Here is a 16669-nt window from a genome sequence, read left to right as displayed (position 1 = left end):
ATATATATATATATATATAATATCCATGAAAATAGAACCCTACCTGAGAATTCTACCTTTAAACTCCTCGGCCTTAAATATTTGGGCAATATGAACTGCAACAAATACATAGAAGACATTGCAAAAGCTTCTGCAAAAAAGGTGGGTTCCCTCTATCGAGCTAGAAGACTTCTCACACCTGAGAGTACCTTGTACGTCTACAAGGCCACCATTCGCAATGGAACAATGGAAAATTGTTATTTAAATGTAACTTGAGAAAATTAATGCAACACAAATACAACAGGAACACAATGAACTAGTTACTATTTAGTAGCATAGTGCTTCTGCAATTTGATAGCCTTCAATCTTTTGGGAATTCCTTGAATTAGACTGCAGCAATACTCCAGAGAAAGGGCGTCCCACTTTTCTTTAATTTTTGTCCAAAGTTTTTCCAAATTTGAAATTTTGTCATTGCGTAGCTGTTGCTTGGTATGATGCCATACGTTTTTGATAGGATTGTGGTCTGGAGATTGTGCAGGCCAATCCAAACCAGGAGCCTCTTGTCATTGCCAGCTGTATGAATGGGAGCATTATCCTGCATGAAGATGGGATTATCATTCAAATTCCGACCAACGTAGGGTAGAAAATGCTCAGTCAACATAGTAATATACTTGGTCGAATTAATTCGACCTTGCAAGTGAACTATAGGCCCTGAACCATTGGTACTAATAATGCCCCACACCAAAACTGAACCTCCTCTATCTTGCAGCATTGAAACTGAGCACTTAGGATTAAATTCGTCTTTCCTCCGATGGACGTACTGTTTACCATCACTGTCTAGCCTATTGAACTTGCTTTGGTCACTAAAAAGCACTTTTGACCAATATGAAGAGTCATGATATTCACTGCATCTGACGAAGTCTAGATGGTGCTTTCTACTTTTAACATAAATCTTGCAACATATTCTCACAAATTAAATTCTTTTAATCTGTTCTTGACAGTAGAAAGAGAGCACTTTTTAACAAAGTTTTTTGCCAGTGTTTTGGTGCTTTTGCACAGTCTTTCGTACAGTTTTCTCATCACATTTCAATCTGCGGCCGATTTCTCGATTGGATAAACCAGAAAGGTGAAGATTAATGAGCCCTTGACGATCACTAAGAGAAAGTCGTGGCATATAGAGTAAATGTTACGTTGTATAACCTGGAACAACAATAATTACGATTAGAGATGCTTTGTTGCCCATTGGTGGATATTTTAAACTGATTTAAGGGCGATAATTTAAGTTGGTTTTAAACGAATTTGTTGTTGTGGACTTTCTTTTTGCCTACTCAATTTGATATATTTTTTTTTAAATTGACGTGAACACTAGAATATTTTAATTACAAGTCAAGCAGGAACAAGTAAAATTACAGAGGAATAAAAGGCGAATCAAATGAGGTATAGGTTGTTTAGACAGTTACATTAAATGTAGCTTAAATTTGCAGTTTTGAAAAAATTACAAGTGCGGACTTTCTTTTTGCCAGCACTGTATATGTATATAATATATATATAATATATATGTATAATATATAATATACATATAATAAATATAATACATATAATATAATATAATATATATCAAAAAGGATATATCAGAATATCATTTTGATTTAATTTTTAGTATTCATTTTAATACTCAATACAGCGTAGAGATTTATAATAATAATAAAAAAAATGTTCAATAGTAATACGAATGCAAATGTCTTCTGATCTTAGATATAATTGATTCAGGAAAACTGTGATAAAAGCAGAGTTGATTTTTTGTGGCTATTTAATATATTTCATTATACATATTGACACAAAGTGTGAGAAGATATTGTTGTTTTTTTCGTTCAAAATAAATTTTTAGATAATTTGCAAGTTGAATGTGAGCAAGCATATATATCAGATTACACTACGATCCATGACAACACATTAAAAGCCAACAATAACCAAGATTTCTCTGAGTAACTCTTCTCAGGTGTTGAGCACATTGTGAAATGGGGTAAAAAGTGGCTGATTAATTTTTACACCCAGCTTTTATTCTTTTTACCATAAAAACTTTGATCCACACTTGGCCCTAATTGATATGAATGGCTTTCATCTAAAAGAGGCTCTTTCTTTTGACAAACTTTTGGGTCTGACATTTACTGCTGACCTGAAATGGAAGACTTACATCAAATCTGTCACCAGGAAAATGGTTGCATCATTTTTAATGCCCCAGAAGCTATTTTACTCCTGACACAATCCTCTACCTGTATTAGTATCAGATACATACTAAAGTAGTGTTGCCATATTTGGGCGGAGGCTGCTCAGGGTATCCAATCCTGCCTTGATAAAGTGCAAAACCGGCTTTGAAATCTAGTAGGTGATGCCCATTTTTCTTCGCTGCATCCTCTTTCTCACAGAATAGATATTGCGAGCCTGTCTCTGCTCCATCGTTATTTTCATGGCAAGTGCTCGTCTGAGCTTCAATCTATGGTTTCCTTCCCTGACAAACTTTCACAAAAAACACTCGTCTAGCAACAACAACCATCAACAGTTTTCCCCATCTGTGCCAAAATCTAAATGCTAATTTCTATGAACAGAGCTTCTTTTCTAGAACTGTCCGACTGTGGAATTTTGATCCGCTAGCCTGCTTTCCAACTGACTTCAATATGATATCTCCATATGCAATATAAACAAATTCTTGTTGAGCCGCCCCATTTCCACCATTAACTATTAATACGCTGTTGTCTGAGTAATTACTGTACACTTATGAGTGGCCTTTGCACCTTGATAAGTGATAACTCTCATGCAAAGTATTATTAAAAAAAATACTCTTGAAGTTTTCCTTTGTGGAAGAATTATTGTCAAACATTGTGTTAGAGCAGAGTAGAGAGTTTACATAGCTTCTGGTGTCTCCAAAATGTCAAATGGATAATGAATCCGATAATACAGGAGAAAGAATCCAGCAGTGAATGAGAAATCCTCTACTTCTAGGATAAAGTACACCATTTTGATGAATGCTGGCAATATATAACTATAGGCAATTAATAATTTAAAGCTCATTTAAACTATAAAAAAAAACTGTTGCTTTATTCATCCTGTAATTCAATTTAGATAAAGAACAGTAAATATTTTTGAGTCATAGTAAATTTTAAAACTGATTATGTTTTTCGTTGAACATGAAATACTCAGATTTTGCTAGTGCTTCATGAACTTCTGTGTAATCACTATTTATCATCTCTAGAAAGCATTGACCAAACATCTGCTTTTGGCTTCAAATACATTTATTCTCAAATTAATCTCATTCTAAATATAATTAACTTTGTAATTTTACAAATAAAAATACCTAATCTTTTTACATAAATTTCAATTTGAATGAGAAAAAAATCACACTTTTCCTTTTACCAGAATTGAATCCTCCTTCTATTCATTTTGTTTCTGAATTTCAATAAATGCAACTGAAATTGTGTTCTACAATTTAATGAAAAAGAATGATTAGTACGTAAGCTTTATTGTAAATTAATAATCATTTTGAGATGAAAATAATTAAATTCATATAAAATTCCACTACTTTAGAATAATTTTGATTTTGGCAGTAAATTTGTTTTTTATTAAATCCTTCAATAGGGAATTATAGTTTCCCATTCACAAAATTATTTTATATATTACATTTTTTCTGCTTTAGCATACATATTATTCAAAAGTGAAAAAGATAATTTTTTTACCGTAAATATCTTTTGGCCAAAGATTCTACTTTATCGTTTAGCAGATCGTGTACAAAAATTACAATTAAAGATAATGCATTCACACAAAATATAAAAATATTGGAGAAATTAAATAGGAGTGGTAATCTGGATGAAAACTTATATGCTTTTCAGAAGATCGAAGAATTAAAAAAGACACCAGCATGAGGACAGTGCACTTTTAATTAGATGAATAATGTTTCAATAATATTGCAGTTTATCAAGTAATTTTGTTTATAAGCCTGTACACAGATCACACCTAGTTCTATATAGATAAATATTGGGCCATATTTTAATATTACAACAGTACTTTTATAATATAATATTCGTTTTTACTATTTCAATATATATATATATATATATATATATATATATATATATATATATATATATATATATATATGTATAGGATCAAGAAGTAGAGTCTAAATTACACTTGCTGGAAATTATAGTCTGGTATTTTTCCAGAATTTGAAAAGTCAGTGTTCACTAACTGAAGAAATAATGGCAGAAATGAATTGGATAGAAAAGAAGAAATTTTTGGAGAGAAGAAAAATAGTAATGAGAATACAAGTTTTTAGGAAGAAGATCAATTTGAAAAATCAATTTGCTAGAATTGTAGTTTTTTGATGACATTAAGAAAAGAAGGAATTAAAACCATGATAAAATATTTAGCTTCAAATCTTTTCGTTATTGCTTGCTTGATCTTCTTAGGTAATCCAAAATTATTTGACAAAATATGTCAAATACTTTTCTTGATTTTTTACAATGTTTTAAAATAATTTTCATAAAGTTAAAACATAAAAAAATCTAACTTTACAGATAGACAGATGAAGAAAAGGACAGGTGCCTTAGATAGGTAGGCAAGATTTGCAGTTAAGTAAAGTAGAAAGAAAAGTGAGTAGAAAGTTGAAGAAACATACTTACATACACATACACAAATAATTGTGTGCATTCGTTTGTGTGTGTGTGTGTGTGTGTGTGTGTGTAGGCGCATGTTTCATGAGATATAACCAATATTTATCAATAAAAGCCAGTGTCTGAGGTTACTTCCTGCTTATTTTTTGTACAAGCCGGCAATAAAAAAAAGTATTTTTAAGCCAAAACATTTAGAAGTACACACACACACGCATATATATATATATATATATATATATATATATATATATATATATATATATATATATATATATATATATAGACAGTGGTCAAATATGATTTGCAAATTACAGGAAACAGCTTTCAACATCTGGTCAGGAAGCTCAAGATCGAAACTTACATTGATGGATCTTCCAGTTCATGGCTCCAAGCATGTGACTCTAGAAGCTCTTCACTTCTTCTGTCAGTCCTATGGTACATATACGTAACATTGGTATATTGTACAATGGTTCAAGAACTGCTTTTATTTATCTAACAAATATTTAGAGAACCAAAAAAACAAACAAAAAAAAAACAAGAAAAAAAAAAGAAAACAACACACTGGCACACAGAATATTTATATATATATATATATATATATATATATATATATATATATATATATATATATATATATATATATATACATATACCATCAAAAGAAATACACTTAGAGATAATCAAATACAATTTAACATTGATTAACAACAAGCGTATTCTTGAGAATATATTTTATGTTCTATTTCTATCATTTATATTTGTATGTGTGTGTGTGTGTGTATAAACAAATACTTTAACAGTCGTCTTTATTATATTAATCATAACTGTTTTATTAAAGACAAGGACAGACTTTTCTTTAAAATTTTTAGCTGATTATATATATATATATATATATATATATATATATATATATATATATATATATATAACTGTAATCAAATTTAATACAACTTGTTAAATTCTTGGAATATTTTCAATAATACATTCAAGAAAAGAAATAATTAGTTTATATTCTTGTTGTAGTTTACGATGTGAATATTGTTGATATAAACATTAAACAATGCTGCTATTTGTGTGACAATTAACCTAATATATTTGTACTTATATATTATTTGAAATATTTATATCCTGCTTACTTTCTAATTTTGCTTTTATTTGTTATTGACAGCTGTATTTGTAATATAAAATAGATAGTTATAAGTAAATAAAGGAGAACATTATGCTTTTAAAATAATCAAAGATTGCAAAAATACCCCAAGAGTAAAATAATTTACTGAAACTTCTTATTAGTACATATGGATATCGTATATTTTAGGGAAGAAATAATCTGTCCATGGTTCGGGTTAATAAAACATGTACTTCAAATGTTTCACACACACACACACACACACACACACACACACACACATATATATATATATATATATATATATATATATATATATATATATACATCCATGATATCAGAATTTTGTATACATACATGTTTTAATGATATTTGTATGCGTCTGTACATTTATATGTACACACACATTATTAAATGCATGCATTTATGTATATATGTACACACAAAATCGATTGCAAATATTTATATTTTACTAAATGCATACGTTCATATTAATGAATAAAACTATGTATATTCATACAAATATATGTGGATGTGTATCAAAAAATCTGAAAAAGCAAATGTTTAAAGAGAAGAAAATTACAGAGTTAAAAAGGGTATGGAAATTTAAAAGAAAAATCACAAGCAAATACTTTGAATGCAAAAATGTCTTTCTCAGCTAGAAAGAAATGACGGATGTCAAAAAGCAAATGCAAAACACGGATCATTTACTTTTTCGGTTTTTGACATTTCTCAAACAATTTTTTGGTCAAAAACAAAAGCATCTCAGTTTATGTTAAATTCAGTATTAGGTATAGGATTCACTCTTAAATTAATTAACCAATCATTATGAATTTTGGGACACAACTATTAGGCGTAAATGTAGGCAATATGGGTTGCGATTTGTTTATGCAAAGAAGACAATTTTGTGAAATTTAAAAAGTATCAATGAATAGTCACCTAAATTGAATTTCTTTGGAGAATTTAAAAAGCTTTTAGAAGGCATGGCACATTTGGAGATTTAAATATTTTACATTTGCATTAAATTTGATCCAAGTTTTCCTGAATTACAATTTCTCTTGAAGACATTTTAAACACTAACTTGTAAACATTTTCTAAAATCCAAATCATAACATTCTAGACATTAGGTTTAGTAGCTTTATATCTTGATTTTTATATAAGGGGACATTTTATATAAGGGGACATTAAAATTGGTGCAAAAATATATATATAGGCATATATACATATCAATTTATATAAGGTATATGTTTATATATTTGTATGTATAGAATGTACTCCTAAACTAATGAACCTATCATTATAAATTTGGATATTTGTAAGGAGACATAGAAATGGTGCAAATTGTTCGATCTAGCGATTTATCGCGTTCTGTGATGGTTATAGCTTTAGTTATTATATATTATTTAAAGATTCATTTTTAAAAAATGACTTTTAATGATTATTTCAGCAGTTAAGGAAATCAGGTTGAAACTCAATGTTAATCATACAAAATATATACATATATATATATATATATAGATATTAAATTAATTACATATCACAGTGCTTATAATCTAAACTATTAAAAAAAAGCACTAATATATATATATATATATATATATATATATATATATATTAAATTTTTTTTTTTTTCTTTAGATATAAATATTAATAAGAAAAAGTTCATTTAAATAGCTCCATAGTTATAAATATTTTAATAATATACCGCTTCTCTGGAAACAGGCATTCATCTACGCTCGTCCACAAAACATTGTTTGTTTACTATATATAAGTGCACAATTGTTTCGGCCCATACTGATATCATTATTGCAATCATAAAGGAAAGACTTTTATTATTCATGATTAAAAGTAAAATACTTAAAACGCGTTTAAAAAACAGAGGGGGGAAAAGAAAGGAAAAAACTCCTGACATATATACATATATATATATATACATAGTAAGTTATAAAATGTATATGGCGATTAAGCTACACTGAATATTCCGCGTTTCATCCACTCTAGGATTTTTCAGGCTTATGCGTGAATTCTGTGGTTGTTTGTCGTTTTTATATGCTCATCTTCTATTGAAATTTTAGTTAGCCAATCAGCTTTCTAGTATCCACCGCGCCCTTCCTATCAGTCAGTTAGAATGCATTTATCGAACAAAGGCCTATTTGACCTCTGGTTGACCTGTTCCTTTGTGTGTTCTCTATTTAGCCTGGATATTTAGCTTCTTGATCTGTCTAGGTTAGTGTTTTTTTTATGTTAGTTTATATATAAATATATATATGCATATGCACATATATATACATATATGTGTGATCGTTTATGTACATTCATGTTTATTTAATTAATTTATTTGTTTATTTTCTTTTGTTTTTGTTAGTTTTAAAACTATTTTGTATCGCTATCCTAGAGTAAGTTTTTTCTTGTGAACACAGTTGTTTGCTATTTCTCTTCTATAGTTTAATAGATGTTGGGGTTCTTTAAAGTACAGGATAGCAAATTTTTCATGAAGGCATAATCTACATGGGTCGTCTAGGTCCTTACACGTGGTAGCTTGTCTTATTATTTTCCATTTGACTACCGACGAATGTCCGCTTTCCTTGAGTTCCCAGTATTTATTCGCTAGTGTTATTTTCATACAGTGTTTTTTATTGTTGAATGTACTTTTGTGGTCATAGTATCGAGTTTTGAAATCTAAGGAAGTCATACCTACGTAATATTTCTTGTTATTCGGGTTTTCTTTCGCAAATATTGTGGCCTGGTAAACTATGCTTTTGGTTAGACATTTATTTTGAAGTGGGCAAAGTGTGCGGTGTCTACAGTTGCATTTATGTTGTTCGTTATTAGTACTTTTATTTATAGTATGGTTGTTCATGTCCGGGGTTGGTTTATTATCATTATTATTATTATTAGTAGTAGTATTATGCTAGTGTTTGTTTTATTTTTGTCATGGTGTCTACTTTTTTTATTGTTTATTTTGTTGTTGTTTACATTGTTTTTATTTAATATTTTGTTATTATGTGCTTTAATTATCATCTCTAAATTTTCGCAACAACTGTAGGATAACTTTAAGATATTTTTATTGAAAATTTTGTGTAAGGGGTTGGTTGCGGGAAAGTTTTTTTCAATAAGATCTAGAAATTTCTTGCCAAGTTTTGTTTTTAACATCTGATTGTATGGGGCCGTTACCAAATTATAGTTCTTTTTCTTCTATTTTTAATTTTATTATAGTTATTGGTGTTTTGTTGCTTATATTTGATATCGATATTTTTGTATCCACTATTTTTTAGGGCTGTTTCATAGATATTGGTTGACCTGTTAAATGCATTTTCATCACTTGAGTTATTACTGGGCCTACTTACGATTGAGTTAGGAATGTGTTTTATAATTGATGGTGGATGATTGGACTTGGGGTTTACATATATTGGAGTAGCGTTATCTTTTAAGTATGGTTCATGTGTTTTTATCTAAATTTAACGTGACGTCCAGGAAGTTTGTTATTTTTATGTTAGCTGATACGTCTGCTTTTAGGCCTAATTTTTTCATTTCCTTGTGTATGATTTTCTTAAAGTTATCTCCCTTGACTTTGTTGGAGTTTTTTTTATTATAGCTAGTCCATCATTTCTATATAGGCCGATATCCGTAGTATCAAATATGCTTGTGAGGGTATATAGAATGAATAATCCCACAAGATCTGATTCCTCTGCAGAGTTCCTGGCACCCATCGCCAAATCAAATGAATTTTTCATTTTAGTTTTTATCCATTGGTTATTGTTATTTATTAGAACTGATTTTCTACATTTTTTAATGATGTTGATTTCTTCCGAGGATATATCAGTGTATGCCTCGGCAAATTCTAGGGCAATGTTAAAAAGTTCTTCGGATATCGAGGGATAAAAGTCTATGATGTCAAACTGTATAAACGTACATTTATCTTTGTTTTCTATATTTTTAAACCAGGTGATTGCTTTGGCAGTATTTGCCCACTGGTTTAATTATAGGTCTTGTTTGATGTGTTTGTTTACTCTAGAAAGTATTGCTTTGCTAATTCTACCTATTTCTGGTTTAGTTGGGTTTATCAAGCGGGTGCTGGGATTATTATTAAAGTCCCATTTGTGATCTTTAAGCAGAATGTATGCCTCTCTAGGTTTCAATTTGGCAACTTTATCGCTAATTTTTAATTTATCGGTAATTTGTTTACTTTCAGTATTTATTATATCTATGTAGTCGCATTCGTTTGTGTCTAGTTTTTTGTAATTTTTTGTAATGTTTTCTGTGATTAGTTTGTTATATTCTTGTTTATCTATTTTATAAAAGTTACTAGTTCTATCTGCTTTTACAAAAATTTTACTAGAAAAAAAAAACACTAACCTAGATTTAAAACAGATCAAGAAGCTAAATATCCAGGCTAAATAGAGCACACACAAAGGAACAGGTCAACCAGAGGTCAAATAGGCCTTTGTCCGAAAAATGCATTCTCATTGGCTGATAGGAAGGGCGCGGTGGATACTAGAAAGCTAACTGAAATTTTAATAGAAGTTTCACGCATAAGCCTGAGTGGATGAAACGCGGAATATTCAGTCTAGCTTAATCGCCATATACATTTTATAACTTACTAACTAGCTCTACCTACGTATTGAGCACTTTTGAAGTAAATACTTAAAGTTTACGCATAAATCTATACTTTCGTATATTAATATATTGGCATTTCAGCCCGGCGTTACCCGGGTGTTTGGAGGTGTATGTTGTGCAAAAGAAAACAAAAATGGTAGTAGGAAGGCAGGCTCGAACCCATACCGCAAAGGAGGAAAAGAATGGGAAAAAAACTTGACATCTTTGCTGTTACAACCACTGCCAAACAGGAAGTGACATAGGTTTAAATTAAGGCTAGACAATCGAAAGGAGAGGATGACTTGAAAATATCGGCGAAAAAAGCGACTTCCCCTGCAGAAAAGTGCCCAGTTGAAGGTGAAGATATAAATGTTTTAGCCAATTTTTCGATATTTGTCGTCTGAAAGGTCGAACTTCAAAACAATATTGATCTTGTAAAAATCCGTCACCTCTGTCGAAAGTTTTAGGCAGACATGAAAACATACATACATACATACATTTATATATTGGTAACTAAAAATTTTCGACCCAAACCGATGAAAAAGCTTGCTTTTCTCTGAATACGCTTTATGTAAAATTTCAAATGTTTAGACAAGAAATTGTCTGAGTAATTTGGTAGAGACCGCAGAGGTTAAATATTTTTAAAGATTTGACCCCTATTATGACCCTTTTACATTTATTCTTTTGGGCTCAAATCAAGTTATTATGTTAGATCTATGTCCAAGGAACCTATATCTAAAAGTTAAATTGTTTACACCCAAAATTGGTGGAGGAGTTTGGTAGAGTACTCAAAGGTCAAATCGTTGACCTCCTTAACAGCAAGATTTCTGGCCGAAAACAGATGAAAAAGATTTTCCCAAATCTCAGTACCCTGTATATCAAATTTCGAGTCTGCAGACTGAAAATTGACAGAGATATTGCGTGGGGAAATGTACACAGACACGTTCACTTTTATAGATATACTACCATGGATGCCCGGGGTTGCCCGGGATGTGTGTGTTGAGCAAAAAAAAAAAAATTGTCAGTAGGAAGGCAGGCTTGAACACATACTGCGAAAGAGGAAAAAACAGGGAAAACCTGACGTCTTTGCTGTTACGACCATCACCAAACCGGAAGTGATGTAGGTTTAAATAAGCCTAGACAATCGAAAGGAAAGAATAACTTTAAAAATATCGGTGAAAAAAGCCCTGCAGAAAAATGCCCAGTTGAAGGTGAAGATATTAATGTTTTTAGCCAATTTTCTGATATTTGTCGTCTGAAAGGTCAAGCTTCAAAACGATACAGATCTTGTGAAAATCTGTCACCTCTGTCGAAAGTTTTAGCAGACATGCAAACATACATACATATATTTATATATTGGTAGCTAAAAGTTTTCAACCAAAACCGATTAAAAAGCTTGCCCTATCTCTGAATACATTTTATGTAAAATTTCAAATGTTTAGACCAGAAATTGTCTGAGTAATTTGGTAGAGATCGCTGATGTCAATTTTTTTAAAAATTTGACACCTATTATGACTCCTTTATTGTTTTGGGCTTAAATCAGGTTAAGTTAGAGCCATGTCCAAGGAACCTATATCTAAAATTGAAATTGCTTATGCACAAAATTGTCGGAGGAGTTTAGTAGAGTTCTAAAAAGTCAAATCGTTGAACTTTGACCCCTTAACAGCTAAATTTCTGGCCGAAAACAGATTACAAAGATTTTCCCAAATCTCAGTACCCTGTATATCAAATTTCGAGTCTGTAGACTAAAAATTGACAGAATTATTGCGTAGGGAAATGTACATATACAGACAGACACGTTCACTTTTATATATATATATATATATATATATAAAAGTGAACATGTCTGTCTGTGTGTCTGTGTACATTTCCCCATGCAATAACTCTGTCAATTTTCAGTCTACAGACTCGAAATTTGATATACAGGGTACTGAGATTTGGGAAAGTCTTTGTAATCCGTTTTCGGCCAGAAATTTGGCTGTTAAGGGGTCAAAGTTCAACGATTTGTCCTTTGAGAACTCTAAAGCGGTCAAATTCTTTTAAACTTTTGCCCCTATTATGACCCCTTAACATTTATTGTTTTGGGCTTAAACTAAGTTATTTAGCTAGATCCATGTCCAAGCAACCTATATCTAAAATTTAAAGAGTTTAGACCCAAAGTTGGTGGTGGAGTTTGGTAGAGTTTTCAAAGGTCAAATCGTTGAACTTTGACCACTTAACAGCCAAATTTCTGGCTAAAAACGGATTACAAAATTTTCCCACATCTCAGTACCCTGTATATCAAATTTCGAGTCTGTACGCTGAAAATTGACAGAAATATTGTGTAGGGAAATGTACACAGACAGACAAACACACACTTTCACTTTTATAGATATATCGATAGATTGCATTTTTTTACAATCATTGAATTGGTCTTAAAATTATTGTAGAGATCATCAGTTGCTTACCATGAAAACTGTTTTGGTGATTTAAAAACAAAACATTATTATGTTGAATGGCTCCCCATATTGTTGGTCTTACACCGTCTTTCTTAATATTGGATATCGGATCGAGTTTTTGCTCCAGATTATTTGCTTTTAATAATCTACTTATGTTGTCCATATGTCCTCCTTATTTGTGTCATTTGGCTTTGACCAAGAAAAAGGTTTGTTATTCACAAAACGACTGTATGTAATAGAGGTCAGATGACTCAATTATACTTCTTATCTGGCCCGCTTGGTATTATTTGTATTTAGTTTATATTTTAATATTTATTATAGTTTCAATGAAAAATATATGAAAATTGAAAATATGTGTATATATAGAGAGAAAGAGAGATAAAACGATAAATGTATTATTTATATACGTATATATATTGTATACTGAACATTGTATATTGTTTTGGATTTGCTCTATAAATAAACTTTGATTAATTTGATATAACTTAAAAGTATTAGGATGGTGGGCCATTGGCTAATTTAATTGTCGGAATATTTTATTTTATCACCACCTTGTTTAGTCATTTTTATTACTAAAGCATAAATTTGGAGTATAATATCTATCAATATTAAACTAACGCAGGCTATTCTCAGAAACTCAGACATAATACTCCGGTGAAATGTATACACACGATATTTGTATGCAGCATGCAAATGATATGAAAGTGGAAAGATTTTCTTTTAGCAAACATTGAATAGATGAATAGAGCATCTTTAATTTTCATAAGAAAAGCAATGCTCATAATTCTAACTCCTTGGAATATATACATATGTGTGTGTGTGTGTGTGTGTGTGTGTGTGTGTGTGTGTGTGTGTGTGTGTGGATTACATAATATTTCATATTTTAATTTGAAAATTGATTTTAAAAGCTGAGTCAAGAATCGTCAATATTTTGTTTTATTTCTTTCCTTCACTTGTAATTGTTGCTAGCAAAGAGATTTGTATAAGAAAATATAGAGAGACAGATTTGTTTATTTTCACTTATCGTCTGTGTGAAAAAGAAAAACAGAAAAAGAGAAAGAAAAAGAAGAAAATGCAATCAGCCGTTTACAAGAGAAAGCCAAGATACATTAGCCTGCACACACGCTTAAAGGATATGCTGAAGCCAGGAGAAAGAGAAGATGAATCAACTGCCTTCTACAAGAAAAAAAGGGGGAGGGGAAGAAGACGTAAAAGAGGAAGGAGAAAAAGCACGAATTAGTAGCAGTTTGGAAGACGACATGGGCAAAAAAAAAAAAAAAAAAAAGCAAACCCTTGCTCTGCCTTCTGGGCTGCGATATACAATTGGCCTTCGGGACAAGATCAAAGTGTAGTATCTGTTCTTCAGATGCTGCACTTCTATTTCTTGTTTTCTTTCGGTGGAGGAGAAATCCTTCACGACTGAGACAATTTTTATTTTTGTACCTTTTCTCCACGTTAAAAAACAACCCTGGTGTCTAACTCTGTCCCGTGGGGAGGCATAGTAAATAGGTACAATATGAAAGAAAGTAAAAGCGAAAATTGCTTGAAAGTGGCAGTTAAGACACAACAGAAGTTAGAGAGAGAGAGCAGAGTTGGGCAGATGACAGAGTGAGATGATGGAGGACACTGAAGAAGAAGGAATAACGAGCAAGAAATAAACAAAAGATATTTTCAGCCAGCGAAAACTAGATAACTCATAAACACAAATAATGAACAATTACAAATATCTATATATATCTATCTCTCTCTCTCTCTCTCTCTCTCTCTCTATATATATATATATATATATATAATGAAAAGAACTGTGAGTTTACTCTCCTTCCTTTCTCACTTATTCTCTGTTATGTCGACATGTTGATATTTTGTTTTTTGTTGTTTATTTTGATATACTCCCTGCTCAACATAAATAGACAATTAGTCTAAGATTTTCATTCCCATATTTTGTGTTTTTTTTTTTAAATTTTTTTACCCTAGTTTGTAAATAAAGTTTGTTTCAAAATTTTAAAGTCATGTTTGTATTTCATTTATCTTTTTCATTGTGTCTTTTTTCGTTGTGTTGCCGTCTGTCTTATTTTACCCTTTTTACGAGTTGAAAGAATTATTCTTTTCCGTCTTCTTTGATATATATATATATATATATATATATATATATATATATATATATATATATATATATATATATATATATATATATACTCGGGGTTTTTTTATATTCAAAAGTAATGGACTAATGAATTCAACGAGGTTGTTAGATAGTGCTCAATAAAAAGAGCTGATAATACTTGTTTATTGTTATATAAACATGCTCACATCCCGCTGCTACAAACAGCCACTTGTTTCAATCAAACAACAGATATCATCAGGCAGCGACTTGACTATTCAAAAGTTCAATGAATAACCTTAAGGTTATTCATTGAACTTTTGAATAGTCAAGTCGCTGCCTGATGATATCTGTTGTTTGATTGAAACAAGTGGCTGTTTGTAGCAGCGGGATGTGAGCATGTTTATATAACAATAAACAAGTATTATATATATATATATATATATATACTTAGATGTCTTTCGCCTGACATTTTTCAAAGTAATCGTTAGCAAAGAGGGGCCAAACAGATTAAAAAACGTAGTCAATGACTCAATAGGCCATAAATAACTGACGAGGATAAAAAATATTATAGTATAAGTGAGAGGAGAAAAAAGATACAAAGTAGAAGACATTCTCAACGAACACTCATAAGTTCTAAATTATAGTTATGCTCTTTTTGCTTACAGAGAGACGGTTAATGTAAATTAATAGTAACTATCTCAAGAATTTTGAAATGTGCTTTTGCGCTTGCTCTGTGAAAAATAGAGAAAGCTTTGTCTGCATAGTCCCCAGTGTAAACCTGGCACTCCAATAAATGCTATTTTTGTGCCAATGTATTGAAGAGAGGATGTGTTGAAAAATTCTAACTTTTATAAGTATGTCCTACGTAGTTAGCCTTGTGCTGACCATTAAAGCTATGATATTATATTGAATGGTGAGGATACCATTCATCTGAAAGGAGAAGAAAGCATTTCTCGTCCCAAACACTATTCGAACCTTAGTTGCAGATTGACAATGCAAAACGGCTGTAAAAATTTTGTGTAAAAACTCCTGGCTTTTAACACCAACCCATGGGAGCTTCACATATACTTGATATTTTTGAAGACCCAGAAAGAGTTCACCTTTAAAAGCAAAGATTTTATTCATTATACATTTTTCAATTATAACCATTGCTCAAAAGGATTTAAGTTATGCTTAAAAGGTCAGCATCTAGTTTAATACTAAAGCAAATCAACAAAGCCTGATGTACTAAAATTTTGATCGGATTGATTTTCACAATTTTGGGGAAGTACTGACCTGTAAAAGTAGGTTTCCTGTATACGTTGGTGACAAAACTCATACCAGATCTTTTGATGAGAACATCTAAGAAAGGTAATAAGCAATTAACCTCACCCTCCATAGTAAACATCAATGTAGGAAAGCAAATTTAATTGTCATAACAATCCCTTAGTTTTCATACTGGATGAATATATGGCAAAAATTTCATCTACATACATCGTTATTCTAAAAATGCAATAACAACATTGGCTAATATTGGACCCAAACTACGTTCCATTGATACCCCATCAATTTAAGGATACATGACTTTGCAGCTAAACTCATGATATATACAGTGTATCACAAAGGTCAGTTGTATGTCAAGTCTAAAGTAGCTGAGCAGTGGCTTGGTTCCCACCAGTTTTGACAAATAGCAAACAGAATCCTGAACAAAAGCATGTGCTCTATCCCAACTATTATCAACGGACCTGAGGTCATCTCGTCAGCATCAGACAAAACCAAA

General features: G+C 30.9%; 1 protein-coding gene across 8 annotated transcripts in view; it reads right to left on the bottom strand.

Annotated features, from left to right (window-relative positions):
* LOC145297666 (uncharacterized) overlaps positions 1–16669 on the bottom strand; it is a 1332115-nt gene that overhangs the window by 334630 nt on the left and 980816 nt on the right. For 3 of the 8 annotated variants that reach the window (XM_080143838.1, XM_080143839.1, XM_080143844.1), the window contains one exon: positions 5008–5076. The exons of the other annotated variants lie outside the window; for them this stretch is intronic. In XM_080143838.1, coding sequence (XP_079999964.1) covers positions 5008–5076 — 69 coding nt within the window. The remainder of the gene's footprint in view (positions 1–5007; positions 5077–16669) is intronic. 8 annotated transcript variants of the gene reach the window in all.

This window comes from Euprymna scolopes, chromosome 18 (genome assembly GCF_053919585.1).
Source record: "Euprymna scolopes isolate OS-2025 chromosome 18, ASM5391958v1, whole genome shotgun sequence".
Lineage (NCBI taxonomy): Eukaryota > Metazoa > Mollusca > Cephalopoda > Sepiida > Sepiolidae > Euprymna > Euprymna scolopes.
This window is presented reverse-complemented; position numbering and strand designations above follow the sequence as displayed.